Here is a 24303-nt window from a genome sequence, read left to right on the forward strand (position 1 = left end):
TGACCTCTGGCCTCAACAACACATTTTATCCCAGAGAACTGCCGCTCACAGCCAAGATACAACACAGAACGGGACAAATTAAATCGATCTTCTCATTGAAATAATTTTCTTAATTTTTTGCTGTGTTCAATTTTAGTTTTATTAACTTAAAAAAATAAATTTATTTAAATGAATTATTTACGTTTGCTGCTATTTGTTTATGATTCTCTCCATATAAATTTTTATAAAAAATATATATTTTTCTTTTTTTTTAATCTTTTCTTACTTATCTAAACGTAGTCTGTTTGTTTTATTTAATATTTTATTTTAATTTAATATATTAGTTTTGGTGTTTTGCTTCCCCTGCTGGTGACTCCGGGGTAGTTCGCGCGTCTCCTGCCGGAATTCGTCATCGTCCGGGTCTGAGCCGTTTCCTACTTCCGCAAACAGAGGGCTGCGAGCTTCCCCGTTTATCGGCAGATCAATGCGGCGGCGGACTTCTGCTTCTCATTTCCTGGCTCTCTTTAACATTTCCGACACCTCTGACATTTATGAGTGATTGATCGGCGTCATGACGGCCAACAGCCGCTGCTCCGCCGCGGAGTCCCCGGGCCTGGAGACCCAGCGACGTGAGATCGAGTCTCTTCTACGGGAGTGCGAGCTCCGCGCTGGGGAGAGCTGGTGAGAGTCCGACCGCCTCTCCGCTCCACACACACACACACACACACACACACACACACACACACACACACACAGATAAATACGGTGACAGGGCTAACGATTATCTCCACACGGGTAACGCTGCTAAACGGTGATTAACCGCTTTAACTGTGGGGTGGAGCAGCTTTGGTGTGGTTGCTGGAGTTTTTCTGGGACGGTTTAACGGCTCAATGCTACGTGTTAGCCGTGTTAGCTTATGCTAAGCAGGCAGACGTTGCTCTGACCTAGCATGCGCTGTTAACGTTAGCCTGTCGACCAGCTGTCTCCGGTGAGGCGTTCAGGGTCGCCTCGTATCCCCCGGATCGTGTTTTTATTTATCACCGAAGCCGAGCCGGTTTCAGTCCCAGTTTATTCTCCTCTGGGCGACCTCCTGCTCATTTAGGTGTTGGAATGCAGAGCAGGGCCGCCAGTAAATATTTTCAGTTTCATTTTCCAGTGAAGAAGGAAAGATTTAACACTCTGTCACGACTGAAAGTGAAATAGAAAAATATGATTGAAACATTATCAGCAGGAATGATATTTGTAAATCAGCTGATCAGTCAGCTCTTCATCAGACCGGCTTTTCAAAATAGTCTAATTAGTTCGTCAAATAGTGACAATCTATAATTTATTAACCTGTTTGTGGACTCTGAGTTTTCATCTGTCTGGTCTCATATATACCGATCTCTGTCCACTTACTCACAGTTAATATTTTGCCCTTTTAAAAGGAAAGAAAGTTCCAGTGAATTAGCTTTAACACCCAGGTGAGGTGAGGACACGAGGCAGGAGTCTTTGTGGACTGTGATGTTCACAGAAGACATTGTGATTTGAAAGACAGGTGGCTGAGCTTAAGGTGCTCAGATCTTCACAAGGAGTGAGCAGGATGGGCGGGAGTGGAAATGAGTACACAAGCTCAAAGTTAGAGAGGCATGGTTGCGATGGTTTGGACACGTGCAGAGGAGGGATAGTTGATATACTGGACAAAGGATGGTGAAGACAGAGCTTCCAGGCAGGAGGAAAAGGGGAAGACCTCAGAGAAGATTGATAGATGTAGTGAAGCAGGACATACAGATGGCTGGTGTGACAGAGGAGGATGCTCAGAGGTGGGATGGGGTGGGCAGGAGGCAGATGATCTGCTGTGACGATCCCTTGTTAGGGGCCGACTCCACAGTGTAGTGGTTCAGACCGTTTGTGCACACAGCAGGAAACACAATTCCCTCTGGTGCCCACGAGGAGCAGCTGGAAGTAGCTTTATTTCTACGTTTTAGGCATCAAAAAGAACTTGGGTAGGCTATCATCACACATCCACGACAGTTTGTTTTTTCCTTGTTTGCTCGGTGAGATTAGATTTGACTGCACAAACAGGAGAAGCGTGCAAAGTCCACACCATGAAAACGTCTTGTTTCAGCCAAGTGAACTTAGCTGAGCAGAGAGTAAAAGCAGCGTTAAATGTTATTACAGCGTTTTTATTTTTCACCTTTTCTGGATGGATGGATAACTCTTCAGAGTTATTTCAAACTTCAGCAGACACTGAAGGATTCAGCGCTGTGTGAGTGCAGCCTTTATTAAACCCGGCAAGTCTTTGAAAACACGTTTTTATTTCGAGTTATTTCATTTGTAAAAAGCTTTCAGTGAAATATTGTTTTATTAAAACATTTAAAAGACGATGACGGTCAGTGAGAATTCTGCTGCGATCACAGAAAGTACCTTTAAAGGGAAACTCGGTGTGTTTACGGGTGCAGCGAGCTGCTGATTAACTGAAATGCTGATTGACAACGGCTGCATCAGACATGCGACAGGAAATAAACAATAAAATCCAGACGCTGGTTAGAACACGCCCCTCATCCCTTCACACTTGAAAAAACCCGACTTCAGGGTCTCAGAAGCAGAAGCACCGTGACTCTGCAGGTTTGTGGCGCTGCAGAGTCAGACGTCACCGGGATTTACTTTCTGTTCAATATTCAAATAAATCACAAAGCAGGCCAGCGGCTGCTCACAGGTTTACAGTGAGGCCATCCAGGCTGACAGTTTGATGCTTCTGCTCACATTTACTCCTGCAGGAGATCAGCCACAGATGGAAAATTATTTATCCATACAAGAAAGTGCCAGCTACATTTTTTATGAAGCGTCGGCAGGCAAAGCGGTTTTCTGTCAAACAGGAATAAAAGAATAATGAGTCCTTAAAAGCAGAACAGCACAGAGGCCGAGCGCTGCAGTCTAACCTCTGAGGACTGATGCTGCGGTGGATTTTCATTCCAATCCAAACCATCAGATTTATTAACGCCTGCCACTGTGACGCTTCCTGCTCTGCTGCTTTGGTTTTAGCAGCTTTGGTTTCACATCTAATTTTGGAGCAGGTCGTGTCTCTGCTGCAGCTTCAAATATGACAGAAAGTCTCTGGTTTGATGAAAACAGGTTAGAAATGTGGGATCATGAAGTGATGACTACGTTAAGCTCCGGCTTTTGCTTCTGGCCACAAAGAAAGCAGAAGAAATGCCAAACGTTAAGATCACCATGAATTTATTTTAGCAAAACATCCGATATTTGCTGCTTCTGGCGTCTCAGGAGCAGCGATGTCACACCAATGTGAACTGTTTACGGTGATTTATGTAATCTGTTCTTGATTTCACATTAGTGTGATTTCCCAGCCTGCTGCTTTTGTTTGGACTGTTCTTAAAAAGAAAATCCACTAAAATAAAACCGTGACAGAGAAATAATGTCTCTGACACATCATCCTGTCACTTCATTTTTAGGCAAAAATAATGAAAATAACGACTCATTCAAAGGTTTTGGTGCCTTCATCAGGATATTTTGGGGGTTTCCACATTTTGGTTGAAGAAAACAAATGATCAGCAGCCACTTTGTTTCTTTGTTTTGTTTATCAGGTATTAACTGATTATTTAAGTAATTCTTACTCCCATTCCTGGCAGTAATCTCAGGTAAGATGTCGATTCATTCGTGTTCGGCTGATTCGTTAGCGGTAAAGTTTATGATGGAGGCAGCAGTGTTTTATGAATGTGTCCTCAAAGAGCAGTGTAATAATGTGTGTGTGTGTGTGTGTGTGTGTTGTAGGTATGTGGTAGATCGCCGCTGGTTTGACCAATGGAAGGAGTTTGTGGAGACTGGAGATCAGAACTCGACGTCTTTCCCGGGTCAGATCGACAACGCGGAGCTGTTCGAGGGTCAGTTACGCTTCGTTTGCTTCAGCGAGACACAAAATGATTTGTTTCCTTGAGCGAAGTGTCGTGTCCTGCTTTCAGATCTGGACTCGTACCACCTGAAGGATCGTCTGGTGGAGGACGAGGACTTTGTGCTGGTGCCGGCAGAGGCGTGGCACAAGCTGCTGTCTTGGTACGGCATGGTGGACGATCAGCCGCCGCTAGAACGCAAGGTAACGTCACCACGCGCCGCGCGGTACCCTGAGTCCAGAATGAGAGCGGAGAGTTTTTGTTGGTGAGGTTTGAAACACATAACAATGAAAAACCTCCCCTGATGTAAATCTGGCTGCTCTCGTCTTCAAGGCGTCTCCTCGCACAGCTCTGCGCTGCTTGTAGTCTGGCTGCTGTGTTTACATCACTTCCTGGAATCCCTGTTTTGCATCTCTTTCTCACATCTGAGCGCCGCCGTCAGACTGAGGATCAGTGCTGACCCCCGAGGGCGGAGCAGCAGGGCAGGAACGTCACCGTGATCGTCACTCTCTCTGTTTCTCGTCCTCCGACTGTCAACGAGTTTTCCTGTAATCTCGTGAGAAAGGACGAGTCTTTTAAGCAAAACTAGTATGAGCTTGTCACTGATATGACGGGTGGAATAAAATGAAATGATACAGAAACAAGAGGGCGAATGAAAACGTTGACTTTTTTATTAAGCGGCCGGGATAACAGACTCGTGACATGCTCTCTTTTCCTGGTGAAGTTTGCGCATCGTTTTCATGTAACTTCCACGTAAATTCAGATATTTTAAATCATGATGGTCCCGATCCGTCCTTAGGCAAACATTTGTCTGCACGCCATCACCGTCTTTGTTCGCTACGTGACAGATCTGGCAAATTTGTCTGTTGACTGAAATAAAACTTCACGATGAAGACTCGTGTTTCTGATGAGAAGCAGCAGCAGCAGCCAGAGCTGCACGAGGAGGCGAGGAACAGCAGCGAGCAGAGAGCTTTATGGGCAGAGCCGTGAACTTTTACCATAATGAGTCTGCTGGCAGCCACGCTGTGGTGAGCCGACCCTCAACTGGTGACAGGAGGAAAGTCCCAGCAAAGTAAATCATTCGCTTGTGTGAAGCATTGGTTTAATGTTGGATCAAAGGGTAGGAAGCAATATTAGTAATGGTTATGGCTCAGACAGGTTAGTGTAGTGACAACTGTGTGTGTCTGTGTGTGTGTGTCAGGTGGTGGACCTGCCCAGCACTCTGAAGGTGGAGGTTTACCCCATCGAGATCTTCCTCTGCCTCCACAGCAACATGGAGAACGCCGTCACCACAAAGTTCAGCCGAACCGACAGCATACGTGAGTCCGTCTGTAGCTTTGTGTGTCGGCGAGGTTAATGCTAACGAGAGGAGAGGTTCACGTTTAATCGGCCTTTTCTCTCCTTAAAGACAAAAATGCTTCGTAGTTTAGTTACTTTCCCAGACTTTCTAAACCACACTCGTCCAAACCTGCCAGCTGCCGGTGCATCCATGTCATCCAGGTGACTGCATGTGGCAGATTACATGCACAGGAGCGGCTTCACACCGCGTGACGCAACAGAAACACAAACAAAGGCGGCAGACAGAGTTTGGAAACGAGTGAATAACCGCCTGGTAACAATGAGCCGATAAAGCTCAGGCTACCCAACCTGTTCTCAACCAACTAGCTGTGAAGGGGAGCTGCTGTCAGTTCATTCAGAGGTTACCTGTTTAGGTAAGGAGAAGGCGGGACCTGCTTTACATGTGAGCTCATTTTCTTTTTATGAATCAGATTCAGTTTTAGAGCAAATTTGACAGCAGCAGCTGTGAAGCTGTGTGATAAATACATATATACAGTGATAAAGAGGTCACTGCTTAGTTACTTATTACTGAGGAAAACTGAAGCCTGTGAAAGGTCGTCTCTCTACAAACGAATAACTCAGAAAGATTTAAAGACTAAACCTGATGACATTCACTCATGAAACTTCACCTGAGGACAGATTCCTCCGTCACCACATACAAAGTCACGCTGCGCTGCAGTTTGTTGGGTCGCAGCATTAATTAAAGGAAGTTTAACTTCCGCGGCGTTGCAGAGTTCTCGCATCAGTTTCAGTGCTGTGGTCTCTCTGTTTCACGAGCAGGAAGGGGGCGGTTCATCACGAGCGTCGTGCTAACACGTGTTCGTCTTTATGTTAACAGGAAGCTGATGTCAGGGGCAGAATATGTTCCCCTGAGGGTTCGCGAACAGCTGTTTCAAACACGGTGCTTCGTGTGTGTGTGTGTGTGTGTGTGTGTGTGTGTAGACTTGATCCAGAGGGCGATGTGTCAGGCCTTCTCGGTACCTCCGGGCTCAGAGTGCCGCCTGTGGATGAAGAGTTCGGACAGCAGCTGCGAGCGTCTTAGGAACGTGCACATGAGCGTGCTGGACGCCTGCTTGAGCTCGGGGATGGTGAGCATGACGCTACAGTCTTAACATCGCTGCATGTGTGGAATAATTCTCCTCATAGCACCACTCTAAAATAACAAGCTGTCCACCTCAGAGATAAGCTGGAACATGCCTGTGTGTGTGTGTGTGTGTGTGTGTGTGTGTGTGTGTGTGTGTGTGTGTGTGTGTCAGACGGTGATCATGGAGACGAGGAATGCAGACGGCACCTGGCCGAGCTCCAGGCCTCAGATCATGTAAGCGCACTCGCCTCTCTCGTCGCTGTCATCGTTCTCCACGTTCCGTCGTCTCTGCTTTTCTTCACCTGCTTACTTTGAGTTTTTTTGCAGGAATTTTTTTCTTGTTCCTTTTTTTATTTGTCATTTCCTCATCTTTGATTTCACCTCTTCCTGTTTGGAGAAGTTGCGTGATACCATCACCATCGTGATGTTTGTCTGTCACTCTCACACACTAGATGTCACAAAAAGTGTTAAAATGCTTCCTTCATTGACTCGACTGTTGATCTGAATGATGAAATGTTAGGACAGCTGTGCGCTTTAATGAATTCAGCTGGTCCGAGCATGTTTCAGCTGACTTTCCCACATATTTGGTCAGCTGACCCTTTGTTTTGGTTTCCTGTTCAAGAGCAAAAAGGCGTTTCTGTCACCGTAACGCTGCTCAGGTGTTGTAAATGCTCCCGTGTGCGAGTCTGCGGCTGACTCTGTTCTCGATTGCAGGAGGAACTCTGTGGAGGAGCAGGACTCGTACAGAGGGCAGCCGGGCGTCTGTGGCCTCACCAACCTGGGCAACACCTGCTTCATGAACTCAGCGTTACAGGTTTAAACTGATCTTTTTTACTTTGGTTGCTACACCAGACACATGGATCATGTGACAGAGAGAGATGTCACATGGCTGAGCAGGTGACGTCCATCAGGGCGGGGCCTGGGTTGGACTCCAGCCGGGACCACTGACACAAATACCTGATACTTGCGAGTGTCAGTCAGGAAGTGCAGTCCAGACCATCAGCACCATTTGTATGAATGCAAACCCAGCGCTGACGATGTTGCTGCGTCGAACATGAATGAAAACAGGACGCTGTGATTCACAAACCTTTTGTTTTCATCTTCTGCTGTAACCAAATATGTGTTTTTGTGATTTTACACGGCGTCCCGACGTGTTCTGTTTTTATTAAGAATGCAGTGACTTGTTGGTCGTGGCAGAGGCTGCAGGTTTCTTCCTGTTCAAAGGGAGTTTTTCTTCCCACTGTCGCCAAAGTGCTCATAGGGGGTCATATGACTGTTGGGTTTTTCTCTGTATGTGTTATTGTAGGGTCGACCGTACAGTGCAATGAGGCGACTGTTGTTGTGATTTGACGCTGTATAAATAGAATGATTTGAACTAGTTTAGTTTGTAATTGGACATTAGACGCTTTTCTTCTTCTTCCAACTTGTGGTTTGTCGTTTGTGCTACGGTCCCGCTCGACTAGAGAACCAGATTAGAAGACTTTTTTGTTAGACTGAAGCTTGTTTTCATTTTGGCGCCTTCAGTGAGAGACGTTTGCTTCTCTTTCACTCGTCACTCTGACTGCAGCTTGAACGCCGACACGTGTGAGCTGCTCGACACTGAAATGATGCATTTGGCAGCTGAGTGTTCAGGTACTGTTGAACATGTGCAGGGTGTGAACCTCAGAATAAAGCGCAGGGTTCGTCCAGACATGTGTAACTGTCTAAATATGGCACAGACTGTATGTTTTGGTTGTTTTGTAAAATAGTCACATAAAGGTTTTCTGCATTTCCTGGCAGAGGTGAAATGCTGCAGCGTCTTCCTCCCTGTGTCTGATCCCTCTCGCTCTGTAATTATGTTGCTCTGACGGCGAGCTTTGTGAAGGAAATCCCTGGTTCATCAGAACTCGAGGACATTTGTGCATCGTTGAAGTTCTCTAACTGGATTTTAGCAGTTTGTTTCGCAGCGAGTCATGAAACCTGCTCGGTGCATAATTAACACCTGTGTGGTGTCAGTGTTGCTCCTTGGATTTCACTTGGAGTTGAGCTTCGGTTTAATATTCACTGAAAACATCACTTCATGCACGAGAACACTTTTTTAACGTTTTAATCAGATGACATCACTGCAGCGTGCTCTGACCAGGCGGCAGCAGCAACGTTCTTGTGTAAAATAATAAAAGCAAACAGTCGTCCATCTCTGTGTAGTTTTATCCCCGGACTAAAGGATCTTTGCAGAACTCGCGGTTCAAACGGTTTTCCTCTGGCCCTCGAACTCCTCAGTTTATCCTCGGGCTTAAGCAACTGTTTCAGCTCCTCCCCCCTTAAGCTAACTCTGTTCTGATTGGCTGCCCATCACTAACAGATGTGTAGTAACTCCTCGTGTCCTCGTCTCTCTGCAGTGTCTGAGTAACACCCCGCCCCTGACGGAGTACTTCCTGCAGAACTCCTATGTGGATGAGCTGAACTTCACCAACCCTCTGGGAATGAAGGGAGAGATCGCCGAGGCCTACGCCGACGTCATCAAGCAGATGTGGTCAGGGAGGCATTACTCTGTGGTGCCGCGCGTCTTCAAGGTAGCCGCACGTTACCCTGACAGGTGTCCCGTTACACTCGGGTGTGTTTCACCCGTCGAGCCAAACAAACACACTGACGTACCCTAAAGCTGAGGCTGCGACGCGTCGTCCAGAAGAGCCGGAGTTTGTGACTCGGCACGACAGAAATGACACAAACTGACCTGAAAACATTTTAAATGAACATTTTAAGTGTGATTACATTTACACAGGAAACTAAAACAGATATAAACACAGACTTTATTATCCCACCTATTACAGCAGGACAAGCAACAGGAGGAAATGTGAAATCAGAGATTTAGTAGAAAACTTTTGTCTCTATTTTGTTCCCAATTGAAGGAAATGTCATGAAATCCCAAATAAACTAAACTATCAATGCAAAACAGAAAAACTCAAAAAGTAAATGCATAAGTTCAGTGAAGTGAAAGTCAAATGCTTTATTTTCATGTCCCAAAACTTCTCTGCTACTCTCAGTGTTTTACAGAGCACATAAATATCTAAATATATACTAAAGGACGTGTGCACATATTAGTAGGCTGATGTTTCTGCAACTAAACTAAAACTTGAAAAATGAAACGTTAACATCCCAAATGTACTGAAGGAAGAGCAGAAAGCTACAAACGTAGAAATACTTCTTGAATTTACTTCTTTTTATTTACTTAAGTAAATTGTAGTAAATTTACATGCAGTGGTGTTGGGCGTAGGTGAGAGACTGGGGGGCAGGGAGTAATCTCAGTCTGTGTGGCAGAAGCTTCGGTCTGACTGAAGTGGTACGTTTCCCTGCTTCCTGTTTGTGTGCAGACGAAGGTGGGCCACTTTGCTTCTCAGTTTCTGGGCTACCAGCAGCACGACAGTCAGGAGCTGCTGTCCTTCCTGCTGGACGGGCTGCACGAAGACCTGAACAGAGTCAAAAACAAAGAGTACATCGAGCTGCGGGACGCCGATGGGCGTCAGGACCAGGTGAGCGGTGCCAGAGCAAAGGCGTGTGATGGGCTTCATTTCACTTCCTGTCTTTAAATTTCACCTTTCAGTCATTTTCTATGTTTGAAAGCGTCTTCGTTGGTTTTAGCTGTGATCAATTCAGCTCCTGTTTAATCTGACAGGAAGTGGCGGAGGAGGCGTGGCGTAACCACCTTCGGCGGAACGACTCTGTGATCGTCGACACTTTTCACGGCCTCTTCAAGTCCACGCTGGTCTGTCCAGAGTGCCACAAGGTTTCTGTGACCTTTGACCCATTCTGCTACCTGAGCGTCCCGCTTCCTGTCAGCAAGGAGCGTGTCATGGAGGTGTTCTTCGTCTCCCTGGACCCGTACGCCAAACCTGTCCAGGTAACCGCTCATCACTGACCGTGGTCGTGTACGTCTCTGCAGTTACACTGAATAAATGTTTCTGGTCTTTGGTTCTCCTCTTATCCAGGAAAATTCTAACTTCTGTGATGTGCGTGTGTGTGTGTGTGTGTCTGCAGCATCGTGTTGAGGTTCCTAAAGCAGGAAAAGTGTCCGACCTCTGCTCAGCTCTGTCAGAGATGACCAGCGTGCCGCCCACTCAGGTCAGTGTGTGTTCAGAAGGTTTCGGTTCGGTTAAACACACTTTTAACCTAAACTGAAGATTGTGATCACGTGCAGATCAAAAGTGGTTTCACTGGCTGCACATTAATCCAGCCTTTGTATGTTTCTGGCTTCAGTTTGTAACGTGTGAACTCTGTCAGGGCAGCTTGGCACGACTCAGTTCAAAATAATCCTTCTTTATCTTACACTGGGCCTCATTTCATCCTGTATGAAGCAGACTGTCCCTTAAAGCTCCTCCCCCTGACTTTGTGTTCCAGATGGTGGTCGCTGATGTCTTCAATCATCGTTTCTACAAGATCTACAACATGGGCGAAAGTCTGAGCGCCATTCTCGACCGAGACGACATCTTTGTGTAAGGAAAAAAAATCAGTCCTCTAATGACCAAACACAAAAGCCTTTCTGTGACTCACCTGCTGAACCCGTGTTCAGGTACGAGCTGAGCGTGCTGGAGGAGCAGCCTGAGGAGCAGGTGCTGCTGGCGCTCTACCTGAGAGAGCGCTCGCACTACAGAGACTACGGCTCGGGCGGCGGCTCGTACGGCACGTCGCTATTCGGACACCCGCTGCTGCTCAACGTGCCGCGCAGCAGCTGCAGCCAGGAGGCGCTCTACAACCTGTTCCTGCAGAGACTGGCGTGAGCAGAACGCACACACACACACGCACGCACGCACGCACACACACGCGCGCACGCACGCACACACACACGCACACACACGCGCACACACACACGCACGCACACACACGCACACAGTTTTTGAATATACTGAGTTTTGCTGGGCGGTGTCGCTGTGTGTGCAGGCGCTACGTGCGACTGCCTGATCCGTCTGAGGAGTTGGAGGAAGAGGAGGAAGATGATGAAGAGGAGCTGTACAAGACTCAGACCAACGGCATCAGTGATGGTATAAATCTTTACTTTCTGGTTCTGAGGTCTGATGCTGCCTTTCGTTTCATGTTGTCATACACGTATTTGTTTGGCTCCTGCAGTGTTTTTTTAACTTTTCCTCGAGCAAATATAAAAAACGCTGACACAACGACACAACGCGTTCGTGCACTTTTCACACGTTTTATCTGGGCTGAGTGAGCTCTGCAGCTGCTGCTTTTGTGTTTTCTCAGATGACGAGCAGGAGGAAGTGGAGCCTGCTGGCCCGTCCCAGACAGATTACTCCTGCGGTGACGCGACCCCCAACAGGAAATCAGACGGCAACACAACAGAGCCACAGGCTGAGGAGAACCACATTCAGCCTTTACCGGACCACGGAGACCCCGGTGAGAACAGTAACGGCTCCCAGAGCCAGACGGAGCCCGGCTGCAGCGGAGACGCCAACAGCGCCGATGACATGGACCCCGGCGAGCAGTCGAGCGGTCCCGCAGGAGCCGACCGCAGCTCAAAACCTCCAGCGGAGCAGCCTCATGAGCCAACCGAGGAAGAAAATGAAGAAGACAAGCAGGAGGAGGCTTGCTCTCCCAGCCCGCCAGCCAATCAGCATCCGGCTAAGAGGAGGGCGTGTCACGTCAGGAGGAAGCGTCTGTTCAGCATCCAGGCGGTCAACTCCAACGGGACGACCGAGAGGGGGATGGGAGAGGGAGGAAGCGCCGTGTCCTTCAGCTGTGAGTGTGAACGCACAAACACAACCTCTGTGACATCACACTGATGTCACTCATCAGTGCGATGATGATGATGATGATGATGATGAAAGAGCCTCAGATGAGAATGAATCAGAATAAAATGAAAACATCTGGGTGGAGCCATTTGCTGCCCCTCAGTTCAACCTTCAAGTAAGCTTTCTTCTGATTGGCTGCCTCTGCTAAACAGTAGGTTTGAACAGCAGATGGGCGGAGCACAGCTTTCGGCTAATGGGGATTATTGGTAGTTACTGGAAACTTGAACCATGCTTAACATGGATCAGTGCAGCAGGAAAGCAGAATAACCATGTTATCAGACGATGTCACATCCTGTCGTCAGCGTATCAACGTAGCTCACGCTTCCTTTGTCTCTGCAGCTCAGCCCTACGTGGCCATCGACTGGGAGCCCGACATGAAGAAGAGATTCTACAACGAGAACGAGGCTGAGGTCAGCGCCAACATTTAACCCTCGATAAAGCACAGCCTGTATGTAACACATTCACAGGGCGTGTTCTGAATAACTGAGGGTCATGTGTTCAAATACAAGTGGCACTGAGTGGGTCACAAAAACAACATGACCTTATCTGTTGGTTCATTTAGAGACTGATCTGAATTATCTGGTGTCTGGTCAGTGGTTTAAACAGAGGCTCTAAACATCCAAGGTACAAGAACAGCATCCCTGTAACATCTTAACAGGCTGAGTGGTTTGAGGACGTAATTTAACACACAGGTGCAAACAGAAGGACTCTGACTGCGATGAAACCTGAATGACAGACGTTTGACACTCATTTGTCTTCTTGCACCTCTGACATTAAAATCTGTCTTTCCTCCTCCTGTGTAGAAGTACGTGAAGCATGCCAGCATGGAGGTCCCTCAGCAGCACATGACTGTTCAGCTGCAGCAGTGCATCGAGCTGTTCACCACTGTGGAGACGCTGGAGGAGGAGAACCCATGGTAACACACACAGACACAGTAGTGAGAGTCTGAGGAGAGCTGACCACACAGAAACCAGTGAGAAGTAAACTGGGGGACAAGCTCGATTAAAAGACTAAATACTCTGAAGGTTTCACCTGTTTCAGGTAAAGACCAGCACGAAACATCTGCGTCTGTAACGTCCAGATCCAGGGTGGAGCTTCTGTCCCGAGTTTGAAAAGCAGATGCCGTCCACGTTTTCATTTCAGTGGTGTTAATTTAAGCTGCTGTGGTGCTGGGTGATCGACCTCGCCCAGTGCCCTCTAGTGGTAGCCCTGGAGTCAGATCACACTTTCAGTCCAGTCAACAAAAAGAGTGTGGGCATGCTTCAAGGTTTTACATTCATCAACATGTAAAATCTGATGAACTGAGATGCTGGGCAGCATGGTGGTGCAGCGGGTAGCAAGGCTGCCTCACAGCAGGTCCTGAGCTTGAATCCAGTCGGGGTTCTCCCCGATTACTCCGGCGTCCTCCTGCCTCCTGCTTGATTAACCCAGCAGCGGCGTCCCCGGCATGATGAGATATTCTTTGTTTGCTGTTGTTTTGCTTCTTTGACTGAATGATGAAAACCTGTCATTCAAAGCAGCAAAATAACACTCAGGAGTCGCAAGTTTGATTCCCATCCGGTATCGAAAAAGGGTCCTGGCTAGACGCCCCGTGCTTAAAAAAACAACAACCCCTGAATGTCGCGGCTACATCTGCAGCCTGTCCGCAGTTGGGACACAAGCATTTCACTACATGTTCAGTATATGTTGTACTGCGTATGTGACAAATACAATTTGTATTGTATTAAAAACCTTTACACTGCACAGCTTTACTGCAGATACTCACATCTGCTCCGTGTGTGCGCTTCAGGTACTGTCCGGTGTGTAAGAAGCACCAGCTGGCCACAAAGAAGCTGGATCTCTGGTCTCTGCCAGAGGTTCTCATCATCCACCTCAAGAGGTTCTCCTACACCAAGTTCACCAGAGAGAAGCTTGACAGCATTGTGGAGTTCCCCCTCAGGTACGCGCACACGCACGCACGCACGCACTGATGGAGGAGTCGCACACTGAAAGCTGACATGTTCATGTTACAGAGACCTCGACTTTTCCGGCTTCCTCCTGAGGAAGACTCTCTCCAGTGAGGAGCCTCCGAGCCGCTATGACCTCATCGCCGTGTCCAATCACTACGGAGGACTCAGAGATGGACATTGTAAGTTTGTCGTTCATGTTGTGGTCAGCGATTTGTTTGTCGCATGACTACATGACTTTAACCATCACGTGTTTCTGCAGACACCACCTATGCGAAGAACAAGGACAACGGTCAGTGGTATTACTTTGACGACAGTAAAGTGACCTACGCCACAGAGGACCAGATCGTGGTCAGTACCCCCGCCCCCACGCTCTCTCGCACACACCTGTTCAGTCGGATTTCACTCTGATCTTGTCACCTGACTAATGATCGTTGGAAGCAGCAGCGCGTTGTCTTTATTTGAATCACACCAACGTAATGTTTGTCTGCGTCTCTCCTCCCACAGACCAACGCTGCCTACGTTTTGTTCTACCAGCGACAGGACAAGATCAGAAAACCCACACTGCCCGCCCCCAACACAGGCCCCACCTCCTCCAGCCAGACGTCCAGTGACACTGCTTCCTGCAAAGACGACGAGGATGCCGCAGAGCTGGGCGCCGCCTCCAGCATCACTATGGAAACAGAATGATTGAGTAATTTGGTTTTCTCCATCAGAGCAGCCTTTTCTTTGGTTTTCGTCTTTATTCTTTTCGAATTCTCAGTCTATTTATTTTTTTAATTTTATGGTGACGACACTTGAACTTCCTCTAACGACGTCTCTTCATTCCAAGTTTCCAAAAGCAGGAAAAAGCAAATCAGCAGGCGGAGCTCGCAGCTCCTCCTCTGCTCCTCCACCGTGAACTCTCGACACTCAGGTAGTTTGGTGCACAAAGACTGAAGGTGACGTTTGCTGGAGGGCGGAGCTTAAACTCACACCTGAATACAGAAAAGCAGTCTGCTTCCTGCTTCAGGGAGGAACTGAACTCTGGCATTTAAGCTCTGACTGTTCACATTTATAAGTTCATCTCCTCTTGACTCAGTTTTTGTAATCTGACATTCAAACGTTTGAAAAGCTGTTTAATTAAAATCATTTGAATTTTTCTGGATGTCTGATGCTCGTCCAGGTTGGGAAGACCAAACTCCAGATTAGCGCGCATTCGGGAGACTCTTTGGCCAATCAGCAGCAGTTCTGCAGTCAGCTGACTTTTTCTTTTCCTTAAACTGTATATAAAAGACAGTCTCATCATAATCACGAGCGAGGCTTAAACAGCGACTCATCGAGCAGCGTTTAGTGAGGCCACAGAAAGTCGCCCCCTGGTGGTCGTTAGAGGGCCGATTTAAAATACCAGCATTAGTTTCACTTTCACACATTGTTTTATTTCTGCGGTCATGCCAACGTCTGCGAGATTTACCACTAACAGAGGTCAGAGGTCACCGCACACTTTCACCTGCACTGAGGTCATTCCAGTTCATGTTTTTTCCCTCTTTCCCTCAACAAACACGATGCCGACGGGCACCGGCGAACGTGCCCACCAGCATTCGTTTATCTGGGGTAAACCTCGCAGACACTCATGCGTCAGCTGACTGAAGAGGCCGCGCTGAGTGCAGACGAGTTCACGTTCACATTGTTGCATTTTCCACATTCAAAGTTTTTACAATTATTCAAGCTGAGCGAGTTCAAAAAGCCAGTTTCTCGTAGCAAATGTTTGAGGCAGAAATGAAATAATAAAAGTTTTTAAGGTCATCTTCCTAAGACACGTTTAGGAAACGAGCACAGAGATGGTTTCAGTTAAAGCCTTAATTCGCGAGCAGCTCAAACCTGCGACGACCTTTTGTATTTGCTGTAAAGTGTTCGTAGATGCACTGATTACAGCTTTGATCCGAGTCTAAAACAGGCCAGTCTTTTCTTAAGTTGTTGATTTCACAGCGAGTTCATGCTGAATCTGATTTAACAGAACTAACGATGATCAGACTGACTTTATGATATTAATGCAGTGATTTTTTTTATTGTAAGCGCCTGTAAAAACGCCATCCTCTGAACTAAAGGACTGAAGTTTGTTTTTCCCTCCGAGTTTCGATTCGTCCTGAAGCGCAAACATTTGTTGATCTGACATCGTTTAAAAATCCAGCTCTGAACTGCAGCTCAACGTCGACCTACGACAGATAAAACTATTAAATACTAATCCATAAAGCACAGTTTCACTTCCTTATTTCTTCTTTCTAAACAGGCACGCCTCAGTCGCTCGCTGAAGGGGGTTGTGGGTAATCAGAGGATCAAACAAAGCTGTCAGGGATGAGAAATGAATTTTTCTCTGTATATTTTGGTCGTTTTGTTTCGGGTATTTATTGTTTTAATGGAATAATTGCAGCTGTCACATGACTACGGTGGTGTGGGACATTTTTCGTATTTATACGCAAACCTTTGATTCAGGCTGAAAACACAGGACGGGTGTGCGCGTGCAGAGGCGGGCGCAGAGCGAGCTGCTCACTGATTTTTAAACCAGCGCTGTGTACAGTATTTTTGTATTGTAAGTAATGTAAGATTAATATGATCATTCCTGGGTGGAGCAGCAGGGAGGCTTGGGGTGATTTCTTTCTTTGGTCTTCCTGTCAAATATCAGATGAGAATATTTTATTGTACTTCAATCTTTTGATATGAATAAAACACGATTATTACCAGACATCCAGTTTTTCTGTACTCTTGGCTTCTGTCTCGTTATTTTAGCTTTAATTGCGTGTGTGACGAGGAGGACGCGCTCACACATCGTACAGGAGACGCATCCGTTTTTAAAATGACCACAGCTGAACGAGAAGTAGAACCAAGTTATCAGCTAAGGCGAGCTTACTGCACGGAGCACGAGGCGCACAGACACACGCTCATCAGTGCTCCATAACAACCACACCAAACCCCAAAGTTCACTCAGCACATCTGGAGCTCAGACTTCTGTAAACAGCAGAGCAGCCGTATGATTGGTCAGATTATTAAAACAACACAAAGACATGCACGACTCAGACGTTCAGATACAGCCACCTGTCATTCAAATAGGCCACGCCCCTAAATTTGAGCTTTACTAAAAATTTAAATTGATCTCAAAACATCCAGACACCAAAAACTGTCAACATGTTTGCTTCATGTGAACCTTTAACACAGGGACTCACTGCTGGAGCCTCTAGTGGACATTTGGGGAATTGCAGTTCTTTTTGCAGGCTTTGTTTCACTGACAGTCTTTTACCTTCCTCCACCCGTGTGTGAAGCCACACTGAATGTGTTCCCACCACCACTGAAACAGACTCAGCTTACCGGGTAAAAGCAGAAAAACAAAGGCCGGCAGACTCAGGAATGAAGAGCTGAATGATGAAAGGATGAGAAATGTGGTTAGTTGTGATGGCACCTTTATTTCACTCACTCCATGCGTCACACCACAGCATACAGAGGTACATCCAAAACGTCCTGCGGGACGACATGAAGCCTTCGCCCGCTTCGTCCTGTTGTAAACGTTCCAGCCGTTTTTTTAAAAACGATGCTTCGGTTTCCAGCGTTGCTCCGGAGAAACGTTTCAGATCTCAGCAGGTGCTCAGCCTGCCGGTGTGGAGGATTTTAAAGCTCCGATCTGTGTCCTAAGTCACTACTTCCTGTGTAATGAATTTGGACTTGAATCGCTGAATTTAGATGTAAAAATGTGTAACTTAAACACCCACGACACAAACATCATTTCAAAGTAAAATCTCAAGTACAAATAAAATCTTTTCTTTTAGATTTTTCTCAAATATAAACTAACAACAACCCAGGGAAGATCCGGAGCCCGGCTCGAACTCCAGGAAACGTACAAAAGCTGAGAGTGAGCGAAGCGCCCGGGGCAGCAAAGAGACGATTTCAGAGGCAGCTCCATAAAAATAATTCTCTGTGTTTAAATCCTGCACTGTGAAAACTATCCCGGAGCCTTCAGGACAGACTGAGGGGAGAGCAGGGCGGTTCAGGAACACCCCCGGGATTCCAGCGCGTCCTCGTGGTCCTAGAATACAGCAGACTTGTCCTGGCTGAAGAAGCCCCCAAAGTTTAGGTCTTTGGACATCAGCTCCTCCTCCACGTTCTCCAGCGCCCACTTATGTTCCACGACCTCCAGCGCCTCCCACTCGCTCTGAATCAACAACAGGGACACGAGTCGCAGCATTTAACTCCACAGTGACGATCACTTTGTCTCAACAGAGCTTATCTTTATATTTTTACTGTAGTAACATTTTTGCAGCATTTTACGTTTTTTTTAAAAAAAAAGTAAAGACAAGATGATAGTTTATTAAAGTTTAATGAAATCTGCAGATTGTTTCGGTGAAGTTTAATAAACTCCTTGCTATCTAAAATATAACAGGACACCGGAGTAAATTCTCGAGCATCTCACACTTCTGATGATCAGCTGTCTGCTTGATGTTTATTCAGCTGTGTAAAAACTATAACTTTAATCTCAGACAAACCGATTTACTCAGGAACAAATAAAATACTAAAAAAAGCCAAACAATAACATTTGTAAGTTATCTAAGTGACTCATATATCATGTTTAACCTGAGTAGTGAAAGACGGCGGTGGGTTTGAAAACGATGTGCTGGGAGTCCGGTGTTCTCACGGCGCTAGTGACCTAGCCCCCGGCTAGCTATCGAGCTAGTGGGTAACAGACGTCTCCGAAAACGTCGGCGCGCTTTTGAAAATATGCGGTGTCTTGATAAACTGAGCAGATATTTGAGGTTTACACAGCTACATTCTCGCCTGAAAATATGTTAAATGTTTATTTTGTGACCCAGAAAGAATAATAAGAGTAATATTCAAACTAACTAGCTGCCGCCATTGTTGGAAACTGAGCTGGGCTGCGCTATGAATTCTGGGACACAGCTTCTTCTTCTTCGGGGTTTAACGGCAGCTGGCATCCTTGTACATGCAGTGCTGCCATCTTCTGTTTCAGTCCGTTATTACACTCTTAAATCCTGCCACTTATTCCTGCGTCTTTTGTGATCTTACAAAGCTTCAAACGACGCGTCGACTATTAAATCAGTCGTCGACGATTTTGATAGTCGACTAATCGTGGTAGCTCTAGTGCTGACTGATATTAATCTTTAATAGGGCTGTCAAAACTGAGAGCAAACAAAACAACATGCCCTCTGCTTAGTTTAATTGGTCACATGACTGCATTACATGACTAAAATGTGTCATCGTTTTTGAAAAGGCTCCGTTTTCGCTGTCCACACTGCACCGTGAAAAAAGGCATTTTCAAATGTATCCGCTTTGGAGAGCGTTTTCAAGACGCTGCGTTTTCCTCGACCGAAAACGCCGTCTCAGTGTGGACGGGAGGCCAAAACGGGGAGAAAAAGATGCGTTTTCAAACGAAAACGTATTAGTGTGGACATGGCCTGATCCTCAGGCTTCACTTTAAATGGGAGTTACTGGGAGGATGAAGGCTTTGCCCACACACAAAGTTTAGTGTGGTCACGAACAAACGCTGTTATTCTTTCATAATTCATGTTTCACTTTGGAGAGGAAACAGACAATCAAAGCAGCATTTTTGTGCAGTTGTGTGTAAATGTCACCTTGAAGGCCTTGTTGGGGTCAGGGGGCATCGCCATGGCAGCGCCTGTCATCTGGTCCTGCATGATCCGGGACTGGTCAGCAGCTGAGAGGGAACGCCGGCGTTAGTCCGTGAAAGGAAACAGAGCTGAGCTTTACGAGAAAGTGAAACCTCACCATTATCCTGACCCAGAATCAGGCTGTACATGCTCCTCAGCCCGAACACGTTCAGGAAGTACCAGGACGCCGAGCTCACCCTGCAACATCAAATCACGTGACTTTAAAGAAGCTGCATGTCAGGAAGTAAGATGACTCAGATTCAGCTGGAAGGAAAATACTCCTTCATGAAACTCACAAATAAACTTTCATCACATTTCATTCACACATCAGGGCCAAAGCAACAGACTGTAAATAAAAGACAGATGTATGTCGTGTTTGATGCTTTTGAAACTGAATAAAAATGAACTGAACTGTTTCTACGCTGCGGATTACAGCGGTAAATGTTTGCACTCTGATCTCTGCTGTGCTGCATTCACGGTCTGCTGAGCAGCTTGTGCGTTTCAGTGTTCAAGTTGAGTTTTTACCATGAGGCATCCAGCGACAGCAGGTCGATCCCTCTCTGCAACATTGGCTTGAACCTCAGCGTTAACGGGAACGGCACCTTAGCTGTGAAAAAAACATCGGGAACCAGTGAGACGAGTCGGACCTGCTGGGCGCCGCTTTGTTTACAGATGTGATTGTAGTGATGCGCATACGTGTCAGGTATCTAACAGCGCTCACAGATCATTCCTAAACTGTGTGTGTGTCATACATCAGGATGTGGACAAACTCACTAATGACGAATCCAGAGAAAGCCCAGTTGATCCATCCACCAATCACAATCATGGGCAGGACGTTGGTCAGGTTTCCCTTCATCATGTCTACCATCATGCTAGAGTCTGCAACAAACAACAGGCTCAGAGCACGGCTCCACTGACGGATAAAAACATCCAGATTCTTTCAGCTGCAGTGAGATGACGAGTGTGTTCCCTCATCATCTCACTGCAGGTGTTTCCATAAAGTTTAACGTCCAGGTGTGCGTAAAGGAGACTTATGAGGCTGATTTCCATCCAAAGATTATAACCACACTGTGACTGAAGGAAGCCTAAAACAATACACATCTGTTGTAAACGGACGTAAACAAAGACCGCAAAGGTAGCTAACAGACAATGACCTGCAGTGGTTCGATGGACCTAAACACACAGCACGGGAAGATGAAGGATGATGAGCTTAAATCCGACCTCAATCACAGGTCATGCTGAGGGTCTGATGGGCGGAGACAAACACAGGGCAGGAAGAAGACGCAGAAGACGGACTGATCTTCAGATGACGGTGATGTCATAACTGCGGGTTCAGTCCGTTTAAATCAAACTGTTTTATTCACTGGAGATGTCACTCAGGTGTGAACCAAAACAACTGTGCTGAGGAAGTGGTCTCAGTCAAATAAACACCTTCTCAAAGCCAGGTATGCTTTGCATTCTGGGACGTGTGCATCGGTCAGTAGAGGTAACTAGCCTCCACATGTTGCCCCGACATGTTGCCCTACTAGCACCTTCTTCTTGTTGCTTTTGCTGCTCCCGTCTGAGACACAGCTGACCAATAATCAGAGCGAACGCTCTCACAGGTTTGAGTTTTTATCTGGGTTAAAGGAAAAAACAAAACATGGAAAAAAAGCTACACGTTTACAAACTTGTCAACTGATTAAGAGCAAAGTAAACGAACTACAGACGTCTGAGGTGATCCATCCATAGCACGAGGTTCGTTAATGCTTCTCCCTATGCAGACGTCCCGATCCTGAGCTTAATGTCCACTGCGAGTTCACAGGCTGCAGTATCACAGTGAGAATTTAACAGACTGAACATGAACAGAGCAGCTAAACCATTTCTGAGGGACTCGCGTCTGTTTAGAAACCACGAGACAAAGAACTGAGGCGCGTTAAAGACGAGAACCAAAGAGAAACATTTGCACCCTCCAACAGATCATCAGTTAGTTCACACAGGCAGACCTGGTTATAATGAAGGGACGATCATGTGTTCAAACACACCTGTCATGGGGTTCTTGGGGACAACCTTCCTCTTGGCCTTCTTGAAGAAGCCAGTCTCGGCGTCGTTGAAGTAATGTTTCCTCATGGCGAAGGACTAAACCAGCGGAGACACTTCACTCAGCGAGTTTTACACTTCATGCACTCACAGTCAGACTGTGACATTTAAACACAGCTGATTATTTAAAGGATGATTTTTTTAATGTCTGTAACTTCTAACAGAACAGTCTGTGGTTACTTTGCAGACAGACAAACATCCGCTGCTCTTCATCAGAAGTAAATACGATTTACACATGATGCATGGAATAAGGACCCACAGAATAAAGAATACGGAGGATGTACTGAGGGGAAATTTGACGCCCTCAAGCACAGGGTGTAAATGTATTAATATGTAATATTTTAGGATAAAGGTCAAATTCTACCTTAAACCGAAGGGGCTCTCACCTGTCGGGGAATGTACTTTCCGTTCTCTCTGAGGATGCGGCTGCGCATGAGCACCTGGCTGAACAGAAACATGAACATGGGAGCGGTTAGGGTACGATGCTGCCCGGGGCGCCACTTTCACTTCAGACACACAACATGACTGCGAGGAGAGCTCAGTCAGGGATCATAACAGGTCAGATATGAGCTGAGCACCTGAAGGCAAACAGTGTTAACTTCAAACATTTTTTAGAAGTTCTTCTTGTCGACTGGTCTGATAAGTAAACATGGACGTAATACACAATAAAGGATCCTGTAAACAGACACAGCTTAAGTTTTCTTATGAGTCCAAACACAGCAGCTCTATCAAAGCTTCTTAACTGCGTAAAAACGAGGTAAAAGGTAACGATGGACTCCCTCCCTCCCTCTGTTCTTTGTTACTCCCTCGACCAGTGAACGCAGCACGGGTCAAGCTGCGTCTGGGTCCTGACACATTGTTGATCTGCAGCTTATGTAATGGCTATATTTGCCAGCTAAAAGGGAAACAGGTTCACCATGACCTCTGTGAAAAACAACACAACAAAACCCCCAAAACCTTTTACTGCCGAGGGGTGAAAAAAAGAAGAAGAGGTGAAAATTCCAATATATGTGATCAGGATGCTCAGCGAGTCGCAATAATACTCTTACGTGACTGATACTGCAATATAATTGTATTACTAAATCTGCTGGTTCTCTAAAAAAAGAAAAAAAACAAACCTCTGTGTGTGTGTGTGCTCTCAGACTCACCTGTCAGAGACCTGCTCCAGGTTGACTTTCTTGTCGCTGTGGAGCAGCTGGGTGACATAGTGTCGGATGACCCCAACAAAGAAGGTGACGAACACGATGGGCAGGACCACCCACATCCGAATGCTGGAGTCCAGCAGGAGCTCCGGACCGGCCATCGCTCTCTATTTAACCCACGATCCAAGGACAGACAGGGAGGCGCTGAGGAAGGTGTACCGGACAGTTTGGAGGAGGAAGTACAACATGAAGTGATACTCAGTGTTAAATCATTTTACTAAATTATGAAAACCTGAACCTCAGCATGCAGAAATAAAGTCTCTCCATAGTATCTGAAGGCTCAACAGTTCTTATTTTATCAGCATGAACTATGACACACATGTGAACACATGCTGAGCTGCTCTCTCCTGGTTTATTTCAAAATAAGAGCCTGGAGAGAATGAGCAGAGGGTATTTTTACCCCGACAATAGCACGATATAGCGGCTGAAAGCTTCTGCACATCACCGCGCTTCCGTGATCGACACTTCACTAATAATCCTTCTTGTTGTTGGACAATGATTACAAATCGCTCCGACTCCTAAATTAAATTGTGTGAATTAAATCCGCCGCTGACCTACCGGCAGCTGAAACGTCACGATAACTGCTGTTTCCTTTAACGGAGCTAAGAGGTGCTAACTACACGAACCTGTTACTGACCGCTGACCTCTGCTCATTCATCGCTCAGCGGCTACAGTTAGCATTAGCCCGGTGTAAACTAAACGCAAAGACAGCTAAAGGTGCTAGCTTGCTAACTCAGCGGGTTACTCGTGTTAAATCTTCAGCTTTAAATGAGCGTTTGTACAAAGTGACAGCTTCTGCGGCCGCACAGGTGAGTTTAATAAGTCCACCAGGTCACCACTGCGTGAAAATAATCTGTAATTTATGTTGAAATGACCGTAACTCACCACATTTATGAACTTTGTTAAACAAACTGCACACGCGCAGGAGTTAGAAGAAGAACTTCCGGTTTACCGGAAACGGAAGATTATTATTTTATATTTTCGAAATCACTTTAAAAAAAAATTAATTCAATAAATCACATAAAATTGAAAACATTTTTTTTAAATTTTCATTAAAATGTTAAATAAATGAATCATTCTGGAAAAATGGGCCAGACTGAGATATTTAGATAAAGTTGCAGGTTGTTGAAAGAATAAAAAATATAAACTGCTCAAAAATAAATAAATACAATAAGAGAACACAACATTTTATGATGTTTCCACTAAGCGTTGTTAAAACCTTTTGTTCTCAACAAATTACACAGTGCATTTCTGTAACGCTTGAATATTTATCAAGAGCCGATATGTGATTTAAGTGTTCCTTTAATTCTCTGAGCAGTACATAATGCTTGATACAAAGTTGTAATCGGTCGATTGTTTC

At 46.1% G+C, this 24303-nt stretch overlaps 2 protein-coding genes across 3 annotated transcripts; one reads left to right on the plus strand and one right to left on the minus strand.

The window, feature by feature from the left end:
• The first annotated feature begins 400 nt into the window (after window positions 1–400).
• On the plus strand, window positions 401–16425 carry usp11 (ubiquitin specific peptidase 11). Its single transcript, XM_085393306.1, has 21 exons — window positions 401–660; window positions 3751–3860; window positions 3939–4069; window positions 5068–5185; window positions 6147–6292; window positions 6461–6522; window positions 7003–7102; window positions 8667–8840; window positions 9639–9797; window positions 9941–10165; window positions 10303–10386; window positions 10663–10757; window positions 10835–11038; window positions 11203–11303; window positions 11518–12012; window positions 12405–12475; window positions 12869–12981; window positions 13855–14004; window positions 14078–14193; window positions 14274–14362; window positions 14519–16425. The coding sequence occupies exons 1-21, from the start codon at window positions 551–553 to the stop codon at window positions 14699–14701; spliced, it is 3036 nt and encodes a 1011-aa protein (XP_085249432.1). The 5' UTR covers window positions 401–550; the 3' UTR covers window positions 14702–16425.
• A 1003-nt stretch (window positions 16426–17428) lies between these two features.
• LOC146645896 (ER membrane protein complex subunit 3) lies at window positions 17429–23889 on the minus strand. Of its 2 annotated transcripts, none has more exons than XM_085393337.1 (9): window positions 23829–23889; window positions 22890–23087; window positions 22128–22185; window positions 21687–21780; window positions 20437–20541; window positions 20188–20269; window positions 19781–19860; window positions 19627–19709; window positions 17429–18191 (listed from the first exon to the last, which is right to left on the minus strand). In XM_085393337.1, exons 2-9 carry the CDS (start codon window positions 23042–23044, stop codon window positions 18066–18068), a joined length of 783 nt encoding a protein of 260 aa, XP_085249463.1. In that variant the 5' UTR covers window positions 23045–23087; window positions 23829–23889; the 3' UTR covers window positions 17429–18065. The 2 variants fall into 2 exon arrangements, with proteins under 2 accessions (XP_085249463.1, XP_085249465.1); XM_085393339.1 differs by lacking the exon at window positions 23829–23889 and adding an exon at window positions 23502–23775.
• Between the last annotated feature and the right edge of the window lie 414 nt (window positions 23890–24303).

The sequence above is a fragment of the Rhamphochromis longiceps genome, linkage group LG20, assembly GCF_057381845.1.
Source record: "Rhamphochromis longiceps isolate RC_006_pf linkage group LG20, R_longiceps_female_GT1.1, whole genome shotgun sequence".
Classification (NCBI taxonomy): Eukaryota; Metazoa; Chordata; class Actinopteri; order Cichliformes; family Cichlidae; genus Rhamphochromis; species Rhamphochromis longiceps.

What these genes read in the sequence shown, in the direction of transcription:
- usp11 (XM_085393306.1), top strand. Translation starts at nt 551, where the DNA reads ATGACGGCCAACAGCCGCTGCTCCGCCGCGGAGTCCCCGGGCCTGGAG. An exon ending in AGCTCCAGGCCTCAGATCAT is followed by an intron (nt 6,523 to 7,002) that starts GTAAGCGCACTC and finishes TCTCGATTGCAG; the next exon opens with GAGGAACTCTGTGGAGGAGC. An exon ending in ATTGTGGAGTTCCCCCTCAG is followed by an intron (nt 14,005 to 14,077) that starts GTACGCGCACAC and finishes TTCATGTTACAG; the next exon opens with AGACCTCGACTTTTCCGGCT.
- LOC146645896 (XM_085393337.1), bottom strand. Translation starts at nt 23,044, where the DNA reads ATGGCCGGTCCGGAGCTCCTGCTGGACTCCAGCATTCGGATGTGGGTG. An exon ending in GAAAGTACATTCCCCGACAG is followed by an intron (nt 21,781 to 22,127) that starts GTGAGAGCCCCT and finishes CCGCTGGTTTAG; the next exon opens with TCCTTCGCCATGAGGAAACA. An exon ending in ACCCCAACAAGGCCTTCAAG is followed by an intron (nt 18,192 to 19,626) that starts GTGACATTTACA and finishes TTGTTGATTCAG; the next exon opens with AGCGAGTGGGAGGCGCTGGA.